We start from the raw sequence: 27,585 nt of genomic DNA on the forward strand, positions 1-27,585 counted from the left end.
TCCATTGGTCTGGTCCTGCCCTCATACTACACTGTTTTAATTACAGTAAGCCTTGACATTTGGTAGGATGTTTCTTTCATTTTCAAACTGTCTTTGCTATATTCACAGTTATCTTTACTCTCTCGAATTTTAGAACCATTTCATCAAGTTTTGAGAAAAACCCTCCTAGATTGCAATTATGTAATTGCCATTATGTTAAATTTATAGATTAATTCGGGAGAACTGACATCTTTGTAATTTTGAGTCTTCCCCTCTATAAGCACAGTCTCTCCAACTATTTAGTTCTTTTATGTTCAATGAAGCGTTTATATTTTTTCTTCATAAAAGTCTTACACACTTTTTGTTACATCTTACTGTGAGGTACTTTATAGTCTTCTTGCTTCTGAGAATAGCATTTTTCTTTAAAGATTGTATTTCCTATTTATTGCCAGGATACGGGATACCATTGATTTTTCTGTAGTGATTTTATATCAAGCACTGGGTGTTACATGTACTAATGAATTATTGAACTCTATATCTGAAACTAATGATGTCAAGTAATATGTTGAGTAACTCAATTTAAATAAAAAGATTGATGAACGCTATAAATAGATGGTCAATTCAGTTTCTTGGATTATCTATGTAGACTACTGGGATGGTTAAAACTATATTTGTCAACTTGACTGGGCTATGGAACGCTCAGATAGCTGGGAAACATTATTTCTAGGTATATCTAGAAGAGACTAACATTTGAATCAGTAGATTAAGAAGATTGCCCCCACCAATGCAGGCGGGCACCATTCAATCCACTGAGGGCCTGAACAGAACAAAAAGTACGAGAAGGGTGAATCCACTCTCTGCTTGAGCTAAGATATCCATCTTCTCCTGACTTGGGGACATCAGTGTACCTGCTTCTTGGGCTTTTAGACTCAGATAAGGACTGGATAGATGTCATCCTCTCCTACCCTCCCATTTGCAAACTTTGGGACTCAGACTGAATTTACCACTGGCTTCCCTGGTTCTTCAGCTTGCAAACAACAGATTATAAGACTTCTCAGCCTCCATAATCATGAAAACCAATTCCTAAATTGAATCTTCTCTTATATATCACTCTATATATCCTCTCGGTTCTATTTCTCTGAAGAAACCTTGACTAAAACAACTATCAGTCATCCCAGTGGATGATTTAGGGTTCATTTTTCAATAACGTTTAGAACATTTCCAAACCTTTACAGTTTGGACCACGGGGAAAAATGCTTTCTAATGGCTCACGAAATAAGACTATGGACCTCCTTATATGGACCTCCTTATATGATCACAAGGAGGGTTTTCAGGTGAAACTGATCCTCATTATGTGTTATGTGCCAGAAGAGGCCTCAATTCTGAACTGAAGGTCCTGACATCATTGTTTGGGATTAAAGGGATGGAATGAGGAAGTATCATTTTTCCCTCAAAGCATAGGATATATTTATTTGAAATTTATTTATTTTATTTATTTTTTAAGTACGCTCCTCACTCAGCATAGAGCCTGATGGGGGACTTGAAACTCAGGACCCTGAAATCAAGGCCTGAGCTGAGATCAAGAGGTAGATGCTTAACTGACTGGGCCACCTAGGTGCCCAGTTTTGAGATTTTTAACTAAAAACAGCATTCAAAAACTACTTCTGACAGAAAACCAGATATGATATGCCTCCTGATGGAAGTAAACATCACCATTTATGACGTATTTCTAGTCAAGCAAATTCAAACTTCAATCTGATGAAGTTTTAGTATCTGCCTCCCAATTAATAGAAAATAGAGTAGCCAGAGGAATACACAGGATAAAATAAGCAAAATCAAAATCATAGCAAATTCTACAGGGCATATAATCTCGTATCCTAAAAAAAAAAAAAAAAAATACTATAAGGAAAAGAAAAGAGGGGGGAATCTGTAAATAAAAAGAAATATAAGAGATATATTAACCAACTGCAATCTAACTGAATCCAAACTTTAAAAAAAATAATTTATGAGAGAATTCAGAAAATTTGATAACTACCTAGATATTTGATGGTCTTAATGAACTGTTATTGATGCTTTAAAAATATGGTAATATGGAATTTCTTTACAAAAGAATTATTGTATTTTAGAGAATATGTAATGAAATATTTACAAATGAAATGATATGCTGAGACTTGCTTCAGAATAATCCAGTAGGATCTCGGAAATAGCACAGGGAAAACAACATTTCACATAAAAGTAAGATAGGTACATGGGCTGAATTTATAGGTTTGGTATTTTTCATAATAAAAATTTTGGAGGAAAAATTATTTCTGCAATTATAGCCTCTAAAACTCATAAAAACTTGTGACTTTTTAATTTTGTTGTTTTAGAAAGTAAGGGGAAAAAAACAGAAAGGAGAACCAAAATGATGCATTAATCACAAATATATGAGGTTTATGCATAAAATTACTAAAATATTAGATTGTTTTTAAGTTTTGGTAATTTTTCTCATAAATAAGTTTTTCCTTCATCTCTTGACAATAACTCTCCCTATTCAGATATCATTTTAATAACACTCTACAAGCTAATATCAGAAATAACAGGTTAAAAATATCTATTATAAAGGAATCTAAAACATGGGGTGGAGGGAACTATAGGTAAGTACTAATATATTCAGCATGGTGTTATTAAAAGTCAAAACATGACAAGTCTATGGCTAATAAGGAAATGGTTCATTAGATGTATACACTAAGTAGGATTTTGGAAAGCCACTAAAAATGTAAAGATTCTGTAACAATATTTTAAAATACTTATAAAATTTGTAATCTTAATACCTAGTATAGGAAGAATGGGTATAATTTCATTAAAATGTTCATATGGGATAAAATAGAATATAAATAACTTTTATGCATATTATAGCTATAGCTACATTAAAAATATACATAAGGGGATCCCTGGGTGGCGCAGCGGTTTGGCGCCTGCCTTTGGCCCAGGGCACGATCCTGGAGACCCAGGATCGAATCCCACATCGGGCTCCCGGTGCATGGAGCCTGCTTCTCCCTCTGCCTGTGTCTCTGCCTCTCTCTCTCTCTCTCTCTCTCTGTGACTATCATAAATAAATAAAAATTAAAAAATATATATATACATAAGAACTAATGTTAAAAAGAAATGTACAGGAATTTTATGTCAGCAGGCTGGAAAAATGTTTACCTTCTATGAAATATTTTCCAAAGTTGCGTTCTTTTATTTTTGAAAATAAACTTAATATTTTACAAAGTATATAATGGACTTAATAATTTACAAAGTATATAATGGAGGACATCTAACAACATTAAAGAAATATAATCCTTTAATCCCTGCCAAATCCAAAATATTATCATTTCAACATGTCATCAAGAAAAATTACATTCCTTTTTCCTACTAGTTGTTGAAATCCACTGTGTATTTTACATTTACAAAACATCTCAAATCAGACTAGCCACATTTTAGATGCTCAATAGCCACATGTGACTAGTGGCTGTCTACTGGCTAGTGCATGTCTAGACAGCATAAGCTTTAGCCTTCATACATTCATAAATACTGTATTCCTACTATATGTCAGCACTGCTCTGGGAATTGTGAACAAGACAAAGTATCTGCTCTCATGGAGGTTATGTTCTAGATGGGGAAGACAGACAGCAATGAGTAAACCAGTAAGATTTCTAACAGTGATTGAATACCTAGATAAAGATGCTAGTAGCTTCCTCCCAATCTTACGTTTCATGGTAGTGTATTTTACTATCAGTTGCAGAATTATTACACTCATCTCATAAATATGAAACGCGAGGCCTAAATAATGATATAATATTTCAAATGTATTACATTTGCAAAAATTAAAGGTGATGACTTTGACAAACATATTGGAAGAGGTGATCTCATATATTGCTAATGAGATTGTAATCTGATGTGACTACTTTGAGAACTACTTGACTAGCACTCCCATGCTGGGCACATACATACCCTACTTTAACTCTAGCATATGCTTAGTGAAACAGGTATAAAAAATGTTCATTGTGACATTGTTTATTATAATACCAAAAATATGAGAGAACAGGTATCCAACAATAGGAGAAGGAATTGATAATGTGACAATCAGGTCATGGGAACAGAACAGTTAAATAGTGTGAATAGTTCAAATGAATGAACGTAAAAATGAAAAATCTAGAAAATAATGCAGAGTGGAAAAATATATGTTGTAAAATGATAAATCACCTATGATTACATACATTTTAAAAGACATACAGGATAATATTATATATTATAAACATATCTATATAATAAAAATATTAGGACAGGAAGGCTACACACCAAGTTATGACACTAGTGGCTTCCATGGAAGAAAGGAAGGGATGGAATTAGGAGGGGAAATAAGGGCAACTTAACTAAAGAATCCTTTTCTGAATTAACTTTCTCTGAAATTGAAAATAAGTTCTTGCTCAAAGTCCCTAGTTAGATGCTTTCTCCAAAGTCACCAAAACTCCAGTCAAATAAGACATGAAAGTAGCACCTCTGTATTTTGTAATCTATCTATGCTATTACACTCAAGGTTTTATCTTTCTTTTTTTTTTTAAGATTTAAAAAATAAAAATATAAGCTACTTCCACCCAAGAGGACCAGTTTTCAAACTCACTGTCCTAATTTGGCGTGAAACAGACATTTATATTAAGGACACCAATTGCTTTTTTTTTTTTTTTTAAAGATTTTATTTATTTATTCATGAGAGACAGAGAGACACAGGCAGAGGGAGAAGCAGGCTCCATGCAGGGAGCCTGACGTGGGACTCGATCCTGGGTCTTTAGGATCAGGCCGTGGGCTGAAGGCGGTGCTAACCCACTGGGCCACCCGGCTGCCCTACTTTTGCTTTTATCCTTATAAACATTCTATTCCTGTAGTTAAAATCTAATGCTTAATTTTCCTATTAAGCCCTTAACAGCAGCACGCTGTGCCCATTACTTCTTTAATAGGAAGAAGCTGTCTTCCAGTGTGACAATAATAAAAGGGAAAGTGGGAGGAAAAGTTGTTCCCTCAAATGTTTCTTATAATTAAGGCTTATTAGTTCCTTTTTTAAAACAAGCACTATTTTTGAAAAAAATATCAATAATGTGGTTGTATGCATCCTAATAAAAAATATTCTCCTAGTTAAACAATACATAATATTGGGAAATAAGGAGTAAGAAAGGACATCTTTTCTCTTTTTTTTTAAATTTTATTTATTTATGATAGTCACAGAGAGAGAGAGAGAGAGAGAGAGAGAGAGGCAGAGACACAGGCAGAGGGAGAAGCAGGTTCCATGCACCGGGAGCCCGACGTGGGATTCGATCTTGGGTCTCCAGGATCGCGCCCTGGGCCAAAGGCAGGCGCTAAACCGCTGGGCCACCCAGGGATCCCTTTTCTCTTAAAATAATAAGTGGCTTGGGGCACCTGAGTGGCTCAGTTAGTTAAGCATCTGCCTTCCGCTCAGGTCATGATCTCGGGGTCCTGGGATTGAGCCCCACATCGGGCTCCCTGCTCAGTGGGAAGCCTGCTTCTCCCTTTCCCTCTGCCTGCTGCTTCCCCTGCTTGTGTTTCCTGTGTCAAACAAATAAATAAAAATTTTAAACTTTCTTTCTAAAAAAGAAAAAATGGCTTAAGATTAATCTGTGGGGAATGCTAATTTACTAACACTGGATTTATCAATAATCAACACACTTTACATATCTTACTAATAGTACTTTATTTTTAAGTTGCTTTGTGGTTTTCAAAAAAAATTTTTTATCAGTGTATCATTTGATGCTCAAATAATGCATTCACTGAAGCTGGGGCAACCTCTAGCCAGGAAGGTCCTCAGATGGGCTGCCTGAGGAGTTACATATGCATTGAGTTTAATTAGCAAAATGGGCTGGGTACCGAATTACCACTTACTGCAAGTTTTCCAAAGAATAAGCTCCAAACATTTGCCTTAAAAGTTTGACTTTTGACAGATAACAACATTATCTATTTGTAAGGTATGATCTAGTAATATAACCATGTCACAAATGTTTGTTCTCTCATTTTGTGGTATTTTAGAAAAGTATTCTATAGCAATATAGTAACCTATATATTTAGGGCTTATCTCTTTCAGAAATCCCAAAAATCAACATATAAACCCAAGAAGTAAGAAGTGAATGGACAATGCAGAGAACGGCTATTGGGGGGGAAATTGCTTACTTCAGAAATTTGAAATAAGCTATTGCATTCTTATGCTTTTTCCTAAGCATCAATACAGAAACTTAAAATCTAGAAGAATACTCTGCTGTACATTCTGGTAATCCACAGTCTTATTTAAATAAAGACCAAATTTTTTTAAGCATTTTAGTTTTTTTAACACATTATAATTGGGATCACTCTATAGGGGAAAGTGCCTTTTAAAAAAAAAAAGTTTTATTGATTTAAGTCATCTCTTCACCCAGTGTGGGGCTTGAACTCATGACCTCGAGATCAAGAGTCACATGCCCCCAGAAATGCCATTTTTGCTCAGAAATCTCCATACATCTGTCACAGTATTCTGATGAGGTACGGAACAGGTAGTAGGATTTACCTGGCAGCCTTGACAATGATTTCCAAGAAAAGAAATGTATTATAAAAATAAAAAAACGGCCCAACTGCAGATTAATGTTAAATAATGTTAAATGATGACAACTGTATTGTTTAAGTACATTCTGATGGTCAAGAATGTTACAGTGTTCTAAGAGCACTCTTAGCCACCCAGAGGCACAGATGCATCACACAGGAAAGGACAGTTACTGCCCTCCATGAAATTTACCTAAAATATGATCAAAGTAGTTCATACATAGAGACTTAAATTTTTCCTTAACCTATTTATATTTTCAACTTGGAATTTCCCTTAGAATTGCATCATTTAATTATTATCATCTCCAAATTTGCTTTGATTTGATCTCAAATAGTCTTTTAAGTGGTACTAGTGTTCTAGGATTTATATATATATTAGGTATTTTCATAAGCTTCTACTAGCTGTTTTATGTCTTTTAAAATAGAGAATTTAAAATACATGCAGTATTCTAAGTGGGATCTGATAAATACTGAGCAGAAAGCATAATTAATTTTTGACTTTCACATGTATACTTCTCTAGATTATACTAAAAAAAAAAAAAAAAAAAACTAGCAACAGTACCAACTTGCCCAGCTACACCATAATCACCAAGTAATCATTTCACACTAAATTCTCTAAGAATGAGGGGGTGCTTTAAAAAAAAAAAAAAGCCAGTGGGGCTCAAAAGAAAAATACTTTCTACATAGTATGAAACAAAATTGGCTTGTACTATATGGCTAAATAGAAAGGTCCTGGATAAATTATGCTTAATTGCAGGAAAAAACATACATTCATTAATTATTTTTAAAAATCTGCCTATGGATGAAGATAAGCAAGGCAACATTAAGCAAAAGCACCTTTTCCCTTCTCTCTGAGCACCTATTCCCTGCTCTAACCAGTCAAAGCTGTTTAGTTTTTCTTGTCAGCATCCCCACATTGAAAGAGATTTAACCTCAGTTATTTATATTATTCACATTTGTATATATATGATTTTCAATGTTGCATTTTAAATCTCTTATTCTAATTGAAAACATATCATCCTTGTTTAAAATTTTAAAAATATAACCAAACAACTGGAGAGTTTGAACAAAAACCAATCTCTCTGAGAACAGAAAAAAAATGGGTAAGGAATACCATTTTTGTTTAAATTTATTTTAATTTCAATGGTGTTATTCCTACCAGGAAAAATCCAAGATAAGCAATAAATTTTATTTTGGAATTGAGAAAACTAGAGGTGGAGGGAAGGCCCTCAAAACCCCAACCAAACCAAAATACAATCCTTTTTTCCCCTATTTCCCAGGGTATCCAGATGGACTAAAACAATATGGGAGGCAACCTAGTCAACCTGTGGGTGATAAGAGATTCATCCCTGAGAGCTGTCACGTACACAGCCCACATCCCTTTCTCACGAGGTTCTTGCAAACCCTCAAAGGGATCCTGATGCCAAAACATCTCTCTCTCTGGCCCCTTTAATTTCCCCTCCTTTTTCGATCTGAACAAAAGTCCTTCCCTTTTCCTAACATTGGTTAGACAATAAACTCTTTTTATTAAATTTCTGTAAACAGTTTATCTACCTGTTCTAAGACTCCTAGGATGTGTATGTTTGTGTGTGTGAATATGCATGTATAAACAAATAACTGGGCAAAATGTGTACTATAATATTTTAGGATATGATTCTATATCATGATTTAATCTCTGCCAATCTAATATTTTAGAATTTTCCTTATTATTTCTATGTCTGATAATAAAGTTTTTATAATCAAATATATCTCTGAGAAGCTTCAATTTTAGCAATAGAAGTATTTTTCCGTATCAAGCTAACCATTCTGCATTTTATCTACTATTTGGTTTTTATCTCTAAATTAGGAATCCTTATTAATCTTTTTAAAATCCTTAATCTATTTTGAGACTAGATCGAAAGCTGTGAAACTACTCTGCAGAAAACTGCAGACATACGAAACACTTTGCACAGACACTAAGTTAAAAAATTCTCAGAAGTTAGATAATAGCTATACTTGTGGTGAGCATAATGTATGGAGAAACTGAATCACTACGTTGTACACCTGAAGCTAACGTAACACTGTGTCCACTATGCTCAAATAAAAAAAATTATTTTAAATTAAAATAATATCTAATTTTGAAGGCAAAAAAAAAAAATTCTCAGGTCTATGCAAGTTAAGAACCTCTGCTTCAAGCGAATTTAAGTACACTAAACTTTTATTAAAATAATTTTGTGAAAAATGGACATTTCTTCAGTTCCTTAGATCTCTTATGATTCCATTCATTTTTTTAATCTATAAACTAAAATTTTCTTTTTATTGGTTAAAAAAGAAAGCAGAGTCAACTATAATAGTGTGCTTATATAATTAATGTTTTCTTCCTTGCCTCAGTTTAGGGTACGATGTGTTAGGAAGATCTACATATATCCAATGTACGTACAATCTACATGTGTCCAAAACATATACATAAGAGTCATGTAATTTGGGTTTGGGCACCAGAATTGAGTTTCATTTATAGACTACAATTTAATAATTTACTGAAGGCTAGATAAGTTTCATATATATGAAAATCAAACTTCCTGGAGAAATTCAAGGTCTAACACACTGCATTATATACAGTGCTCAGGACGACATACATGGAATGGAGTCAGGAAGGTTACCAAGAATTGCTTTCTGATCTTACACATGAACTTCACAATTTGGCAATTTAAGTCACGCAGTAAAATCAACTGTAATTTTATGGTCATCTCTTACATACCAAAAACCCAAATTGCAACATTTAAGTTTTAAAATTTTAGTTTCAAATTATTCCAACTTTGTACTTCTATTTGTAAAACTATGATGGCTTATACATATGAAAACATGTACCTATTTACTTTTAATGAGTATGTAATTTGAGTAGTTTTCCTCTTATAATGAATGAGGGCTTTTGTGGCAATTGTGATCTTCTGGGGTACCAACTACTCACTTTGTAACTTGGTTGCCATGGGTGAGATCTTTGACCAGAAAATTGAGTAAAGATAAATGGCTTATAAAGTGGTCACATCTATGCAGGCCTCATCAGCATCATGCTTTAATACAAATAGCTTTCAAAAAAGCAATCTACATTAAAAAAATCTCAAGAAGCTGGTGCAGAATATTCAATAAATGTTTTTGCTGTTTATGCAAATGACATGTTAAAATGTTAAATATTAAAACATTAAAAATTGTAAAGTATAAGTTTTAGCTAAATTTCCAATTTAATCATTTAAAGAAGTCTTATGTGATGTAGTGATTTAAAAACAAATCCCCATTTCTATTAACATAAATCTACTTAGCCCAAATGAGTATACATTTATGCTTGATGTTTGCCTCTAATTACTTTTGCTCAGAGTTTCAGGCAATCAAGTAATCATAGTGCCACCAGAATGCATTTTTAGAGACTTTTATCACCCAGTGAAATAAATACTTCAAATGTATTTTCATATTAAAAAGTCAGCATTAAGGGATCCCTGGGTGGCGCAGCGGTTTGGCGCCTGCCTTTGGCCCGGGGCGCGATCCTGGAGACCCGGGATCAAATCCCACATCAGGCTCCCGGTGCATGGAGCCTGCTTCTCCCTCTGCCTGTGTCTCTGCCTCTCTCTCTCTCTCTCTCTCTCTGTGACCATCATAAATAAATTAAAAAAAAAAAAAAAAAAGTCAGCATTAAGAATGATATTGAGCCAACTATTTTCACTAATAATTAAAAATGTAATACTAAAACACTGTCTTGAGATAGTACTTTTATGTTGGATATATGCTGAGTACTAACACAAAATTCTTACCTGTAATGTACATGTGTGACTGTTGGTTTCCTGTACCCAAGGATCCAGGTTTGAATATCTATGGGTTCAGCTTTGGGATAAGCTATAGTTGTATCTATTATCCACTGGAGACCTTTTGATTTGCTCTCTGAGGACAAAGCAAAGAACAACTTAAAATTGGATCAATTTTTATATTATTTAAAATAATATAGTATAAAGCATGTTGATGTATCTTTTGCTTTATGAAAATATGATGAACTTTGATGTTACTGTTTCACATAATACACTTAAGATGATACCAAGCATTTCCTATATGAAATGGCTGAATCTCAAACAAATGAACAAATAACAGAGCACTATTAATTACTGGACATGCACATTCAAGCATTCAATAAGGATGCACTATCAAGGTCTAATTTATATTTTATCACTCATAAAAACTGACTTATGAAAAAGTCAGAAGCTAAAGTATCAAACCACAAAAGTAAAAAAACAGACCTCAAAATAAAACAAGTCCATTCACCAAATACAATCTAAACACCAAGATTTGTGATACTTGGAAGACATTAATAAATACTTGGAATAGGCCCCAAATTAAGCATTTTATTGATACATGATTGTCAGCTGCTGTTCTTATTTAACACAAATTTTAAAAACTCCCATTTTAGTAAGAGTTCTATGCAAATAAAGCAGTAAAACTGTCCACTCTTTGGTAGGTACAACAGGTAACATTGTAGTGAGAGGGGGTGGGAATGTTCTGTTTGCTTTGGTTGTTTGGCACACTGCTTTTATTCCCAGCATGGAGTACAAAGCTGAGCAAGAGGTGAGAGGGGAATCCTCCCAGAGAATGCAGATAGCTGGACTTGGGTGATAGTCTGTCCTTTATTTGGTATTTAAGAGAGCTCTAAAAAAATAAAACTTACTCTCAAACATAAGTCAAATGTGTACTAAGAATCAATGATATTTTATTTTTGTATATCAAATCACTAGAAGGTGACTTTAAGCTTTAAAAAAATTTAAACAATATTCTGAAGGGGACAAAATACCATAAAAATAGGTTAAGAAAATAGTAATGTTTAAATAACTTATTGTTAAAGGAACAGAGTTTGAGTAAAGAAACACATTTTAACAAGCTATCAGTGATGTACATGCTAAAATGTTTAGTATTTGGATCATATCATTATTATTATTATTTTTTGGATCATATATTAAAACAGACATGAAGACATGTTCTCTATTTATATGGAGCAAAACACTAAAAAAGTAAATATTAACATTAGAGAAAATAAAACACAAAATATCAAAACACAGAAGAAAATGGTAAAAGTAAAACTAGTTTTGGAGTATATAACTTTCTAGAATTTCTTATAATTTTTCCCATTCCTATTTTAGCTAGAATAAAATTTTAACCAAGGTAAGATAAATAATAAGCTATTTGATTTTCATTATAAAAAGAAATTGTTTCTCTCCAAGAGAAAAAACATTTTCTTCATGATTGTGGGATAAGTATGACAATAGCCCCTACCCTTGTGATCTAGAACACCACAGGGTATTATTAACTGGGCAAAACTATTTAAAAAACAGCAGTCTTTATTAGTGCAACTAATCCTATTTGGAAGACCTTTGCCTTCAAGCTTTGGCTTGGCTGACATTGCCACCCTGTCTGTCTGAAGCTATTCTGAACTTTCCTTTTCTATTAAAAGACTCTTTCAATTTGTCTTTTTAATAGACGATGAAAGATTAAGAGAGCTGACTGCCAAGCAACTGCTTAAAAAAAAAAAAAAAAAACAAATGAAAACTCAGTGCAGTCTTATAGGCATTATCTCTATATCTGGTCCTAACCATCATTAAAAACATAAATTTCTGAGGGCAAATCATTTCCATTTTTATTTTTTCTAAAGAGCATTTTCTTATTTTTTTAAAAGATTTATTTATTTGAGAGAAAGAGAGAGAGAGAGAGAGGGAGAGGGAGAAGGAGCACAAGCACAGGGAGGGGCAGAGGGAAAAGCAGACTCCCCAGGGAGCAGGGAGCCCACTGGGAGGCTAGATCCCAGGCCCTAGGGACCATGACTCCAGCCAAAGGCAGATGTTTCACCAACTGAGCTACCCAGGCACCCCTAAATTTTTCTTAAATTGCAAAATATTACTAGGAAACAGGCCTAGTGTATTTCTTTTAGTTTTTTAATTTATCATTTATCACTAGGTTTCATAGTGTCTTGGATAAACTTGTTTATTAAAACAGTCTTGGGCATCCCGGGTGGCTCAGCAGGTTAGTGCTGCCTTCGGCCCGGGGCGTGATCCTGGAGACCTGGGATCGAGTCTCGCGTCCGGCTCCCTGCATGGAGCCTGCTTCTCCCTCTGCCTGTGTCTCTGCCTCTCTCTCTCTCTCTCTGTGTCTCTCATGAATAAATAAATAAAATCTTTAAACATTTAAATTAAATAAAATAAAAAAATAAAGCAGTCTTCACACTGTTGGCACAAATTCTTCTGCAAACCTTCACAGTTCATCAGGCTATCTCCAAAACAGTTGTATCTTTGGGTATGGTTTGCTGGCCATAAAAGTTATACATACTCATAATTAAAAAAAAAAATCAGTAAACTATTCAGAAATGAAGGGAGATCACCCATAATGTTACAAGTCAGAGAGGCAAACACTGCTAACATTTGGAATCTTTCCTTTCACTCATTTTTCATTGCTTATTGTTGACATATTTGAGATCACAATGGTTTCACAAGAGTTGTATGTTCCTCCCACTTCATTAACATGATAGAGGACAGGCTCCTTCCAAAGCCAGAAAAACTCTATAAAAATCATCTGTAATGGCTGTGTTATACTGCGTTGGATGGATATTTGATAATTACTTGTCTGTTCTCTCTTATTTCCAATTTTTTGCTATTAAAATTAATGCTGTGATAGAAAGAAAGAAAGAAAGAAAGAAAGAAAGAAAGAAAGAAAGAAAGAAAGAAAGAAAGAAAGAAGAAAGAAAGCCATAATAACCTTCTTTGCCAGTATGCTAGATTATTTCCTTTTGGTATTATTTGTAGTGGAATAATGGAGTCATTTATCAACACTTTAAGGATCTTAATAAACACCATCAAACTACACTAAGTTCATATTCTGTATCAAAAACAAACCAAAAAAACTTTCTAAATTTGATAAATGAAAAAATATACATTATTACAATTTCTATTTGATATCTCTAATTCGTTTTTCAAATTAGTGATTTCTATTCCTGTACCTTTAACCTAGCAATTCCACTTCTAGGAATCTATACTAGAGACTATATTTCCACAAATATATAATAAGATATTTATAAGGAATGTTTACTGCAGCAGTGGGAATGGCCGGGAGTATGGGAGTTGGGGTAAGGGAACGATATCTTTGACTTTATGCATTTTATATCATTTGAATAAATTATTGTAAGCATGAACTATCTTCTGTAAATAAAAACAATAAAAAATTAAATTTGCATCTTCTCCCTGAGTATTACTTCTATTTGACAAAAATTATAAATATAGAAGAGAACAACAATGTTATCTTCTGGGACTTCAGATAATCCCTGAACTCCAACAAAAGAAAAAGTGCTAAAAACCATCATACCTAATTCTTTAGCATCTCCTCCTGCTGGACTTCCATTTTCCTGTCGTGCTACAAGTGCACTCAAGATAATGTTTGTTGCCCCAATCCTTGGCAGAGTGACATGTGTAAGAAATGGCAAGTTATTTTTCTTGGCATACGCTTGACTTGTTTCTCGTCTCTTCCTGAGGAAGCCCCCTTCTGGAAACAAAACAATCCATTTTCGATCTCTGCTCCTGTAATTATTTTCTAGGTGCTTTTTAAGAAGCAGCAGCTGCTGGTCACGATGAGATTTTCCCTAAGGAGGCAGACACACACATAATAAGTACAGGTACATTTGAAATTAAAACTCCATCAAATTAAACAGTAATAACAGCTTCTAAAGTAAATCCCAATCATAGATTAGAAGAGTGATTTTCCCCCACTTACTTCCCCGTTTGACCACGGTGGTAAAAAGAAGTGATTAGCACTTACATTGCATTAGCACTCTAGAGGCAAAAAAAGTACTCTAAATGCCCCTGAAGAGTTCACTCATTCATCAGCTTAGTGACTATTTACTGAGTGCCTACTACGTGGCAGGTGTCATCCTACACACTGGAGATAGAGAAGTAAGTAAAACCCTCATGGAGCTTACTTGAGTGGAAAAGATAGAAAACTAAAATGTATAAATTCAGCTGGTGATGTGTTAGGAAGAAACAGAGTAAGAGGATAGAGAAGGTCAACAAGGTCAGGGAAAACAGCTCCAAGGAGGTGAAGTTGGAGCAAATGGGCTGGTAATGTGAGGGAACCAGTCAAGTGGAGAGGAGAGGCAGAGGACGCCGGGTGCCAAGAACAAGAAGGACAAAGGCCCTGAGGTGGGAACAAGTGCTGCATGTTCAAAGAGCATTGCCAAGGCCCACGTAGCTGATGTGTAGCTGATGTGTGATGAGTGAGTAAGATAGTGTGGTAGGAGAGGAACTGCAGAGAGAGGTGAGGACAGAGAAGTGCCTTGAGTTTGGTAAATAGTTTAGGATGAGAAGTCAATGGGTGATTTTGAACAAGGGAGGGTTATGATCTTATTTACATTAAAAAAAAAAAAAAACTGCTGGCTCCAGGGACAGAAAGACTCCAAGAGATAAGCCTGAAGACTATTGTAGTAGTACTGGCAAGGGGGTGTGATGAGATTTGACTACGGTGTATTAATGAGAAGTGGATATGTTCAGGAAAAAATTTAAAAGGGCAAACAGGGCATTCTAATGGACTGGACCTTAGCATGAGGGAAAGAGAAGAAAGAGGATGGCTTATGAGACTTCAAAGAGGAATCCAGAAAAATTTGTAGGAAAGCCCAAAACCCACAGACAAATATTACAAGAGTTCTTCCTTTCAGTATGGTTAATTCACTAATAATTTTCCAGCCAACACTATTAAAGAAGGCCCCAAAATAACGTGTATGCTTACAGACTTTAAATTACTTCAAAGGCAAAATAGGTAAGACATTTTCTTATTTTACTGAATTGAATGATCATGATTCAACTTTATTAAGTTCCCAAGACTGCACGTAAAATATTCTTAATATTCTTGGAAACATCTATTAGTAAAATCCAAGAGACTTTCTTTACCAATAATACTTTTTCTTTCTCCCCTCCCTCCATGCTACAGACTTTTATTACTATCTATTGGTGGGGGCGGGTGCGAGGGGAGAAAATGTTGCTCTTTAGAAATGAACTTGCAGTATCTCTGATAAATTTGAAATACAATCCTTAAGTATGTAAAACTTTACAATGTAATATAAAGGAAAATGCTTTGGAGTACATTATTTTCACTTTTTTTTTTATTTTTTTTTTATTTATTTATGATAGTCACAGAGAGAGAGAGAGAGAGGCAGAGACACAGGCAGAGGGAGAAGCAGGCTCCATGCACCGGGAGCCCGACGTGGGATTCGACCCCGGGTCTCCAGGATTGCGCCCTGGGTCAAAGGCAGGCGCCAAACCGCTGCGCCACCCAGGGATCCTTATTTTCACTTTTATATCCTCAAAGTACACTGACCATTTAGTATAATCTAATGAAGCCTGGGATTATCAACAGGGTCTACAGTATAACCGTGATAATTTCCTCACTCTCATGATGGAAAGGGCTCTGTATTCACCTAGACTGCTAAGCTTCAATGGTTGCTTCTGCTTCTTTCCCTCGTGGTACTCTAAAGATTAGGCTAGTTTCCCTTGTTAAATTGTTCTAATCACTGCTTATTCTGTCTCAAGCTTTTGGCCAATCCCCATTGCTGCTTCCTCCTGAGGTTCCAGTGAAATGCTTTCATTCATCTTTCTGCTCAGAAGAACCAAAAGTGTTTCCAGAAGAAACTAGATCATTGCATAGCATGTGAAAAACCAAATGTTCTGTATATAAAAGTGTCTAGAGTAAAGCATTTGTGTTTTGTGACACCTATAATCCCCTTAGAAGTTTACACACTTCCAGCCTATTTCTGAATTTGTGGTTCTCTGATGAGGCTTAATCAGATTCATCAGTTATTCATGAAGTACTTATTATGTGCAAGGCTAAAGCTGCTAAATATATGAATACCAGATAAATGTGGCATTACTATACATAAAAACTCTTATATATTTCAATTTTTGAGAAAACAAAGCATGTGATACTAGTAGTATACAAGGGAAATAAATACCATAATGTAGTGCTGAGATGATAAGAGGGTATGATTTTTTCTTCTACACTAACTAAACTTATACCTGATGCTTGGGACTCATTTTCAATATATCTTCCTCTATCAAACTCACTGTTACTCTTTAGATTTGTGCCTAATATCATCATCTTCTCTAAAGTTTTTCTGAATTCATAAAAACTGATGAATTCACTTTTCCTACAATGAATTTCCAAAATATTTTTTTATCTACCTACTGGTTTTAGATACTTTCTCTATCATATAATAGTGACTTGTCAATAAAAATAATTGTGAAAACACAGATGATGATAGTGATAATCCTGATAAAAATGATGACAAAGGGAGCAGGCACTGTTCTGAGTGTATTACTGTATTACTTCATTTAACTCCCACAACCACCCTATGAGGGCAATACCTACTATTTTCATCTGAAAAATGAGGAAACTTGAGAACTTAAATAACTTGCCTGATTCACAAAGCTAAGAAGCAGAAGAGCTGAGACTGTGGCTGGGGCTTGATAAATCTTTACTAAACATTGCACTGTTTAGATGTGAGGAGAAAGGCAGAGATTAGAATATTTGGAATGTCACCATTTTACGGCTTGAGCATATTCAAAATCAGATCAAAATAAATGTTTCAGAGAACAAAGATTCAGAGGAAGAGCCCCCTGACATACTAGAGCCCACTCTATCTAATGTAATTGGTTTGGGTATGCCTATGTTTGCAATAAAGAATCATTCTGATCAGGCTATCATTGTGAAAAAGGGAATGCTCATTACTCACCTGTCTTATAAAGAAGTCTCCATGAATTAGAGAAACAATTCCAAAGTTTGTGTACTTAAAAATATGATCCATCAACCACATCATTTGTGCAACAACCTAAAAGAAATAATTACACGTTAAATAGAAGAAACCTGCTACAGTGCAGCCAGCTCTCTAAATTTTAAATATAATCATCCAAGCATATACTCTTAATTAACCTAATATCTTAAATCTAGTGTTCATTTCTACAATTAAGGAACAAAGTCTCCAAGAAAAATAATAGTCCTGATTCCAAGTCTTGAGATCCCAGGTCTCATGTATATACACATATTACTACCTAACAAATAAAGCTGAATTAACTTCTTAAGTTTGGACTTCATGATTTCAAATTTGTTCTACCATAAACAAAGTCTCTGATAATTCTTATTTAACTTGTAAAATTATTTTGAAACAATAAAATGAAGTTATCAAAATAAGGGTTATAAGTTTAATTAATAAGCACTAAAGCTTTATAAAATATGACTTTATCTAAATGGCTAAAATTTTAAGTTATAAATTATGAATGTATAAATGTAAAATTATAAAATTTTATAAAAGTACTAAAATGTCCAAAATAAAAGAACATTCAAAATTCATATCATATAATGATTTATACATTCTACTGTTAAAAAGAATATTTGTTAGTTTATGCAAGGCTATACTCTTTATCAGCACAAAAATATTATAGCATCTCAGTTCTTAAACATAGAAATATCCTTTGCTGATAAGAGTCAATACTCATATTAAGAGCAAATGACTTTATTTCAAACAAATTTCAAAATTAAATATAAGTGTAAACAGGGGTCTAATTAATAAACTAGTTAACTGTTCCTCTCTGCTGAAGAAATGGCATTCCTTGTTATAATCTTTAAATAAATTCATTAAAAGCTACAGTCTCAATCAAGAATGCAATAGAGCTCTACTTTGGTTTCTAAGGGAATAATATATGTAAAACTTCAACTCAAAGCACCAAATTATATGAATTTATATATTAGGAAAAAAATTAGCATTGACACTCCCACACTGCTTTTACAGAAACATTATAAAACCTGACAAATAATATAACATTCAAGCTTCTGCCTTAATTTTTCACCATCACTAAATAGTTCAATTACAAAACTCCTATCCCATCAGCTTTCCTATGTTAAATCACTTTGAAAAAAAAATAAAGATACATGGCCAGTAAAGAACTGATTCCCCAAGTCAACTAATACAGAATAAAGTGATTGCCAACATCTCATTTTTCAGTCTTGTTTTGCTTTGTAATGACTTTGTTTAAATAGATTGAGATTTGAACTAAATGGAATTTGCTGAAAAGTGCTCCAAAGAACAAACCAAAAACAAGTGGTTTCAATCTATAAAATACTTGAGTTTTATACACAATATGAAGTTTAGTGGCAATTTATTGATTTCTGGGTTTAAAATACCAACGCTAAAGCAACAAGCTTTTATATTTAACCTTACATTTACAGTGGATTTATTTCTTCAATTAGAATGGTCATCTAAAACAAATCAATTCAATAAAATAGCCAAGGTATCTTCTGAGATTTGTATGGATAATTCTGTCCTAATTTGTATGGATAATTCTGTCCTTATTTTAGAGGAAATGTTACAAATCAATAAATGTTTATTACATGTCTAATAAAGTTCTTTTGATAGAAATAAAAATTCTTGTGGTGCCCGGGTGGATTAGTTGGTTAAAAGTCTGCCTTCAGCTCAAGTCATGATTCTGGGGTCCTGCATTGGACTCCCTTCTCAGTGGGGAGTCTGCTTCTCCCGCTCACTCTACCCTCCCCCCATTCATGCTCTTTCTCTCTCTTCTCTCTCTCTTGCTCTCACTCTTGCTCAGTCTCTCTCTCAAATAAATAAATAAAACCTTTAAAAAAAAGAAAGAAAGAAAAATTCTTAGTTTTGTCATCGTTTACCATAAAAGGGCATGGCTCAATTCACAGATACCATTTAAAAGGCACCAGCACATTTAGAAAATACAATTAATTCTTCGTTTTATAGTCCTCGAATGAAGGTCAGTAAATACCAGTTGCCTGAAGCAACTCTTCAAATGTCAATGTTTCATAGGCCTGTCACTCAGAACAGAATTAGTCCACATCAATTATTCTTTATCTGGAAGCATGGGTGTTCTAAATATAGAAAACATCTAGAGAGGCTTACATGAAGGACTCCATCCTTTATACCCTTCTGAAATTATAGTAAACTGAATGGTTGTCCTGTTTAGAAATTTGTAGGGATAATTTTGGTTGTCACAATGACTAGGGAGTGCTACCAGCATTTAGTGGGTAGCAGTCAGGTATGGAAAACATACAGCAACGCCCAAGACAGTTCAGTACAACAGTGCTGTCCTACCAAAATGCCAACAGAAATCCGGATGAGTGACATTAACAGGTAGTACAAGAAGTCTCCTACTAAATTTTAAAAGCTTTGTTACAATAACATTGCTTTTAAACACATTTTTTAATTGGCCCACAATTCAGCATTAGCCTTCTTTTTTTGTTTTTGTTTTTTTAAAGATTTTATTTATTCATTCATGATAGACATAGAGAGAGAGAGGCAGAGACACAGATAGAGGGAGAAGCAGGCTCCATGCCAGGAGCCCGACGCAGGACTCAATCCCAGGACTCCAGGATCGCGCCCTGGACCAAAGGCAGGCACCAAACCACTGAGCCACCCAGGGATCCCCATAGCCTTCTTTTTTTGAATGTACCCACAGAGTATGCCATAAGCCAAGTCAACATTTGTATTGGTAAGTGTAAATTAATATTGCCCTATGCTTATCTAGGCAGGAGGGAGAGATTATGATGCTTCCAGCTTTTTATTTCTCAATTACTCCTTTATGAAAGAAGATAAAAAATTCCTCAAGATTTCAAGTTATTTGCTAATATCAGATCATAATAAAAATGTTTGGTATAACTAATCTGAAAATAAAAATAAAATTACTCTGGACAGAAAAATGAACCTAAGTCAAACTACAAAAGCAAACAAGTGAGACAAATTTTCCTTTGTCTGCATAATTAGTGAATTTCAGATTACCTACTATTCTAGTTAATATAGTTATTATCCATGACAAACTGGGGTGAGAATAATAAAGTTAGGTGTATTTATACTGACCATTATAATCATTCTTTGAAATTAAAAAACCAATTAAGGACACTGTAAGGCCTCAGAATAATTACCATGTCATTAAGAATAAAAATGTTAATTGGGGATTCTCTTTGATGAAAAGCCAAATACACTAGTCATTACAAAATTTTAACATCACAAGTAATAAATATTATTATAAGTGCAAACCTATTTATACAGTGATATTCTCTTAACAGTTCAAGATTCTGAATATAAGAAAGGTTTGAATTTATTCCACATTCCAGCAAGATTATGCCTCTGCTTTCCAGATAAACAGATTCTATAATAACCAAACATATTTTCCTTTACTCTCACCTCATTTTCTGACTCTCCTACCCATCCTGAGCTACTGCATCAAAATCTCTGGGACCTAAACACACTACGCTAGTCTTGCCTTGGTGCTCTGGCCAATACTGTTTCACTAAGGAAGAAGGCACTTGCTTCATCACTCTAACTATGCCAAGTTTATGTCCTCTCCCCTCTACAAAGTTTTCTATACCTGTTGTAGATGGGGGGCTCACCCTCCACTAAATAACTTTCACTTTGCAATTCAGTATTGGTCATTATACTTTCCCTCCACTTGCGCTGAACTCTTAGATCCTTTAGGACAGCGTTTTACAGGATGGTATTCTATTACAGTCACTGACCATAAATATGAAGTACTTAATAAACTCTATTCATTTGTTTCTTTACTATTAGGATAAATATTAACTCCCTTAATTTATACACTCTCTATTTATTTAGTTTTCTATGAACGCAACCTCTTTAACTTCTAAGGTGACAATTCTTTTAATGCTAAAGACTGAATTTATTTTATACCCGCTCAGTTGATAGATGGATTTTAGTTATCAATATAAGCCATATAAAAACGATGGTTCATACATAACCTAGCAACACTTAATAAAATGGGCCTAATATCTTTTCTTTCAATCCAAAATATTTACCTTTATTTCTTGGGGTACACATCCCCAAGATCACCTAACCAACTTAGCCTCTTTCATCTTAAACAATACTGCTTTTTGTGTCTGTATTGTTCAAGCCAGTGATTCACCACTTCACCTCAAGACAGCCCTCAATCTGATTATCTTAACTGTTTTTACCTCATCTATCTTTTAAAAAATAGCTTTATGGAGATATCATTTACATTACTTTCCAGTTACTTTTTTGAAAGTCTCCACATCCCTGTCCTAGATTTAGAATTATATTTAGAATTATAGATGAGAATTCTAATTATAGTTAGAATTACCTAGAATTGTATATATTTTTCTTTTTAAAATTTTCTCAATTTTCAGGAAAAGTATAGATATTAAAGTTAATGTTCTAAACCATAGTAAGACACTTGAATTGATTCTTTGTTAATCTCTCCCTTCTGCTGTCTATCTCTGCCTTCAGGATGGCTTACCAGTCCTTTGTCTTGGAGGCACATCATCAGAGTGCACACATCTCCTGTTGCCTGATGATTCACCAACATTACTGCTTCATCTTTTGAAACTGCTTTAATATCGTCCCCCCATTCCATCACTGTAAGAATAAAAAAGCCATGACTTTAAAGAGTTTACATTACCAGTAACCTTATGTTAGAAAAACTGCTGTACATCAATGATGATACATCACCTAGCTAAAACTTCTCAAAGTTGCAACTAAGTTTACTTCCTCTAAACATCAAGATATAAAATTTTATAAAGCCCCAAAATACCCATTAAAATGTAAAATGGTCATCCTTTGATCTAGAAGTTCTATTTCTTAGAATTTATCCTGTACAAACATCTGTACAAATAGGCAAAGATATATGCATAAGGGATGTTTATTGGAACTTAAATGTTCACCAATAAGGGAGTGAAAAGAAAGTAATAATATAAGGGAAGAGTATAAATCCACTGAAAGTATAGAGGGTATCTCTCTATACACTAACACTTGACTTGTTATCAAGGAAACAAAGCAAATCACAAAACAGTACATATAGCATGATTCCACCTTTTTAGAGAAGGAATAAAATTTATGTTATTTGATACAGTGAAAAATATCTTGGGGAATGAAATCCAAACTATTGATACTGATCATGATTAGGACAAGGTTTCCAGAGCCCTTCAAATTCTACTTCATAATAAAATGTGAAACATTACAAATATATGCAAGTATTTTCATTTTAAAATAAGAAAACTAGTAAATATGTTACATTTATTAAAAATCTCTAGACAAAAAGTCATTGGACCTAAACCTATATGTACACTCTAAGGAAAACAGTGGTGTCCCCTTATAGTTATGTTTCATTTTACAGTAAATCTACTTCACAGAAAAAAATATAATCGAGCCTCAGTTCTGAACATCAGGATTCTACAAGACAAAGTTTCTAAGGTTCCTCAAATGTTTGACATAAATTATGAGAGGCTGATTATGCATTAGTATTCACGCATCTCACACATGCTAAAGGAAAAGAAATCAAGCCACCTGTGTGTAATAATTCTGGATGAAATAGGCATGGGGAGATGTGGAGCACACCTGCTTTGCCTCTTCCAGCTCCACTCCTTCTCCAGACACCATTCACTGTCACCCCAACATTAGTGGAACTCCTCATAGGAGTTCATGTGAGAAAAGGGATCTAATTTTTTCTTTCTTTTAAAACTCACTTAAGCAAGGCATGTATTTATTGATTTTAAAGACCTTAAAATTTTGTACTAAGGAAATTTCAGCTGAGCTAAACATACAGTATTAAGTTATGTGACCTCCTTGCAAAGTGAGATATTCCAATCATTCTATCAGATATTATTGCCAACACTCAAATAGCTTATATTGTATAGGAAAATTTTTAATTTTTTTTAACTGAATGCAGCATAAAACTACATTAAAAGGATGTCAAGGGATGCCTGGGTGGCTCAGTGGTTGGGCAGCTGCCTTCAGCTCAGGTCGTTATCCAAGGATCCGGGACCAAGTCCCACATCGGGCTCCTGCGAAGAGCCTGGTTCTCCCTCTGCCTATGTCTCTCTCTCTCTCATGAATAAATAAATAAATCTTAAAAAGAAAAAAAAAAGGATGTCAAATAATCCTTAAGAAATAGAGGCAGAATACTGGGAGAGAGCCCAGATCCTTGAAAAATGCAGCAGTACTAACTTTCCTTCCAGTGGCCTTTCCTTCCCCAAGTTCTAATTCAGCTCAGCTGACAAGCTAACTACCAAAACATATTTAAACAGCTGCTGTATCAAACATTGCTGTGGGGAGTATGAATTGGTACAACAGTTTGGGAAGTCAATTTGGCAATATATATCAAAACTGAGAAATGCAGAAAGCTTTTTACTCAGAAATTATACTTCTAGGAATTCAACTTACAGATATATTTATGTGCAGAATGACATATGAAAAACTAGTTACTACAGCTCTGTAAGAACAAAGAGGAAGGGGTGCCTTGGTGATGCAGTTGGTTAAGCAGCTGACTCTTGGTTTTGGCTTGGGTTGTGATCTCATGGTCTTGAGATCGAGCCCCACATAGGGCTCCATGCTCAGCTTGGAGTCTGCTTGAGATTCTCTCTCCCTTTCACCGTGGCCCTCCTCCCTCTCATGTGCTCTCTTTCTCTCAAATAAATAAATCTTAGAAAAAAATAAAGAGGAAAGAGAGACTAGCAAGGGAGACTAGCTCAAATTCATAGAAATTGAAAAAAATAATGGTTGCCAGGAAGGAGAAATGTGAAGGTGTTGTTCAATTCATAGAGAGCTTCAGTCTTGCAAGATGAAAAAGTTCTATAGATTGGTTACACAATAATGTGAATATACTTAACAATGCTGAACTGTACACTTAAAAATAGTTAAGATGGGGGTGCCTGGATGGCTCAGTTGAGCAATTTTGGTTTTAGCTGAGGTCATGATCTCATGGGTTGTGGGATCAAGGCCCGCCCACATCATGTGGCTCCACACTTGTGTGGAGTTGGCTCAAGATTCTCTCTCCCCCGCTTCCTTTGCTCCTCCGCCTGCTTGTGAGCTCTCTCTAAAATAAATATTTTTAAAATCTTTTTTAAAAAATATTTATTTATTTATTCATTCATCCATAGATACACAAAGAGAGAGAGAGAGGCAAAGACACAGGCAGAGGGAGAAGCAGGCTCCACACAGGGAGCCCAATGCGGGACTCAATCCCCGGTCTCCAGGATCACACCCCAGGCTGCAGGCGGTACTAAACCGCTGCGCCACCGGGGCTGCCCTAAAAAATCTTTTAAAAAATGGTTAAGATGATAAATTTTGCTATGTATATTTCATCACAATTAAAAATTTAAAAGGGAAACTAATTAAATTATAAGTAAAGGAATATTATATAATCATAGCATTTATATACTATTATGAAATGATATACTATAAGTAATAACAGCAAAATGCAGAACAGTGTATCAGGAAAGCCATTAGTTGGGTTTTAAAAAGGATGGTGGGAGGAGTGTCTGGGTAGCTCAGTTGGTTAAGCATCCGACTCTCGATTTTGGCTCAGATCAAGATTTCAGGGTCATGAGATTGAGCCCCATGTTGGGCTTGTGCTGGGCATATAGCTTGCTTAAGATGCTCTCCTTCCCTCTCCTTCTGACCTTCCCCCCATCCTGCTTACATGCATATACACACACTCAAAAAATAAAATATAAAGGAGGGAGAGGAATATATTTGCTAAATAAAAATTCCCCCATCATGCCTCTGCTGACAACCCTTCAACAGAGACAGACAGACAGACACACACACACACACACACACACACACACACACTTTAATTCATTCCTCATTCAATAAATCAGCATCAGGCACTATTAGGTGTTGTGAATATAAAATAAAAAGAACAAATGTATTATTCTAATAGCAGTTAAGATGCTCAAGAAAAGTCTATCTTGGTTCTATAAATATTGAGCTATTAAGAGGTAACATGGAAAGTCTTCTGGCTCCACATCTATATAAACATAAGTTTCATAACCTAATATTTCCTTAATGTAATTTCTGCCACATTAATGGAAAATGCTAGATACCTAAGTCTATGCGATGGGAAAACATGTAAGTGAATACAACTGCAAATAAAAAGTTTTTTTACATAAATGTATCCTACCTGTTTGCTTTATATAAAGTAGATAATTCTAGTGTGTTGGCTTAAATCTCATATATTGAATTTAGAATCCTCTGAAATGGGTTCTAATGGGTGTCCCCCCCACCAAATTTTCATCCATCTAAAATCTGTAAATGGGACCTTATTTGAAAACAGGGTCTCTGCAGAAATAATCAGTTTAAGATGAGATCATACTGGATTAGGGTGGGCCCTAAATCTAAGTCCAATATGACTGGTGTCCCTTTACAAGAGGGAAAAGTGGACAGAGAGATACATAGAGAGAAACCTACATGACAACAGAGGTAGACTGGGGTGACAGATCTACAAGTTAAGGACTGAGGACAATTACCAGAAACAGCAAGAGGCAAGGAAGGATACTCCCCTAGAGCTTTCAAAGATAGCATGTCCATGCTGACATCTTGATTTTGGACTTCAAACCTTCAGAGCAGTGAGAATAAATTTCTATTATTTGAAGCCACCAGTTTGTGGTCCTCTGTTATATTATAGTAGCCCCTGAAGCTAATATACCTCACCCACCTCAACTCTTCCCATCCTTTTTCTCTCTTTCCCATTCTATTCCATACTCTCAAATTATAGTTTTTTTCTGATCAAATATGCAAAAGAATGGCACTGTTTTTAAACATCTAGAACATTTTAATAGACATCTAATGTTACATATCATAAATGGTTCTCAATGTTCATTTCTATAATCCTTTCAAGATTAAATCTAACATACTTTATCTCTCAGCCATAACTTAGCCAAAATTTATTTTCAAACTAAATGTCAATTTACTAAGACTCACATGGTATACTAAATCAAACAAGTGAAGGCAGCTCAATCAAATTCTTATTAAAAAATTATCCTGATGTAGCAATAAAGTTAAGTTGAATTTTGTAAAATCTAAATTTTTTTCCAATAAATTCAGTTTCCAATATTTATGGTATTCTTTTATCATACTTTTACCATACCACTACATACTTCAAAGACCAGTGTTAGAAAGTCATTCAGCAAACAAATCAAGATAAAAATGCTTGTAGAGGGTAGCCCTGGTGGCTCAGTGGTTTAGCGCCGCCTATAGCCCAGGGCCTGATGCTGGAGACCCAGGATCGAGTCCCAGGTCAGGCTCCCTGCATGGAGCCTGCTTCTCCCTCTGCCTGTGTCTCTGCCTCTCTCCCTCCTCTCTGTGTATTCTCATGAATAAATAAATAAAATCTTTAAAGAAAAATGCTTGTAGAGAAAAAGCATTTATTTTATGTATGAAGTAGCTATCTTCCTCAGCTCATACCTTGCTATCCTAGGACCTAGAAGTATAATAATGGAGTCAATATTTTAACTAAGGAATAAGATTATCTGCATGTTAAAGAACAGAAGCTATGGATACCTGCCAGTTCTTACACTGTACTGGATTGGAAGAACAAAAATATTTTAACATACTGTTCTATGAAACGAATTCTCAAAAAAGAACTAGGTCAGGTCCACTATTTCCAAAGAGAATGAAGGACAACTGAATAAAATCTGGAAGTTTTCTTCCAGATTTCTTCTCTACTAATAACCGAATTTTAAAATTTTTTGTTAAAAACCAAAGACAAAGATTATCACCTACCCCCCCACACACATATTTTTTCCTCCTTTTTCTAATATATCATCAATAAACCTCCCTCAAAAGTTACAGACTAGTATTGATCGAGATAGTTCACATCTCAAAAATAAATTAAAAACAGTATTAATGCACCACAAATTCCTTAAAAACAGTGATGCTTAAGGCCATTATACTGACTCACAAAACAGAATTAATATGGGGAAGAAAGGTTGCTTAACATGACCATAATAGCTCACCTAAGTTCAAAAATAAAAAAAAAATATGCCTGAAAAGTTCATGCCACAAACTGTTTTACTATTCAGTGCTTCATATTTCTTATTTACAAAATATTGATAGTATTAAGGCTACTCAAATATAAAATGAAAATCAATGCTATATAATTGACAGAAATACTGGGTAACTGGATTACA

At 34.5% G+C, this 27,585-nt stretch overlaps 1 protein-coding gene across 10 annotated transcripts in view; it reads right to left on the bottom strand.

The window, feature by feature from the left end:
* Positions 1-27,585, bottom strand: part of LPGAT1 (lysophosphatidylglycerol acyltransferase 1) — a 113,970-nt gene that overhangs the window by 24,467 nt on the left and 61,918 nt on the right. For all 10 annotated transcript variants that reach the window (XM_025429854.3, XM_049112079.1, XM_049112078.1 and 7 more), the window contains exons 3-6: positions 21,915-22,033; positions 17,360-17,455; positions 13,948-14,221; positions 10,368-10,494 (exon numbers count right to left, since the gene is read on the bottom strand). In XM_025429854.3, coding sequence (XP_025285639.1) covers positions 10,368-10,494; positions 13,948-14,221; positions 17,360-17,455; positions 21,915-22,033 — 616 coding nt within the window. The remainder of the gene's footprint in view (positions 1-10,367; positions 10,495-13,947; positions 14,222-17,359; positions 17,456-21,914; positions 22,034-27,585) is intronic.

Source organism: Canis lupus, chromosome 7, assembly GCF_003254725.2.
Source record: "Canis lupus dingo isolate Sandy chromosome 7, ASM325472v2, whole genome shotgun sequence".
NCBI classification, from domain to species: domain Eukaryota; kingdom Metazoa; phylum Chordata; class Mammalia; order Carnivora; family Canidae; genus Canis; species Canis lupus.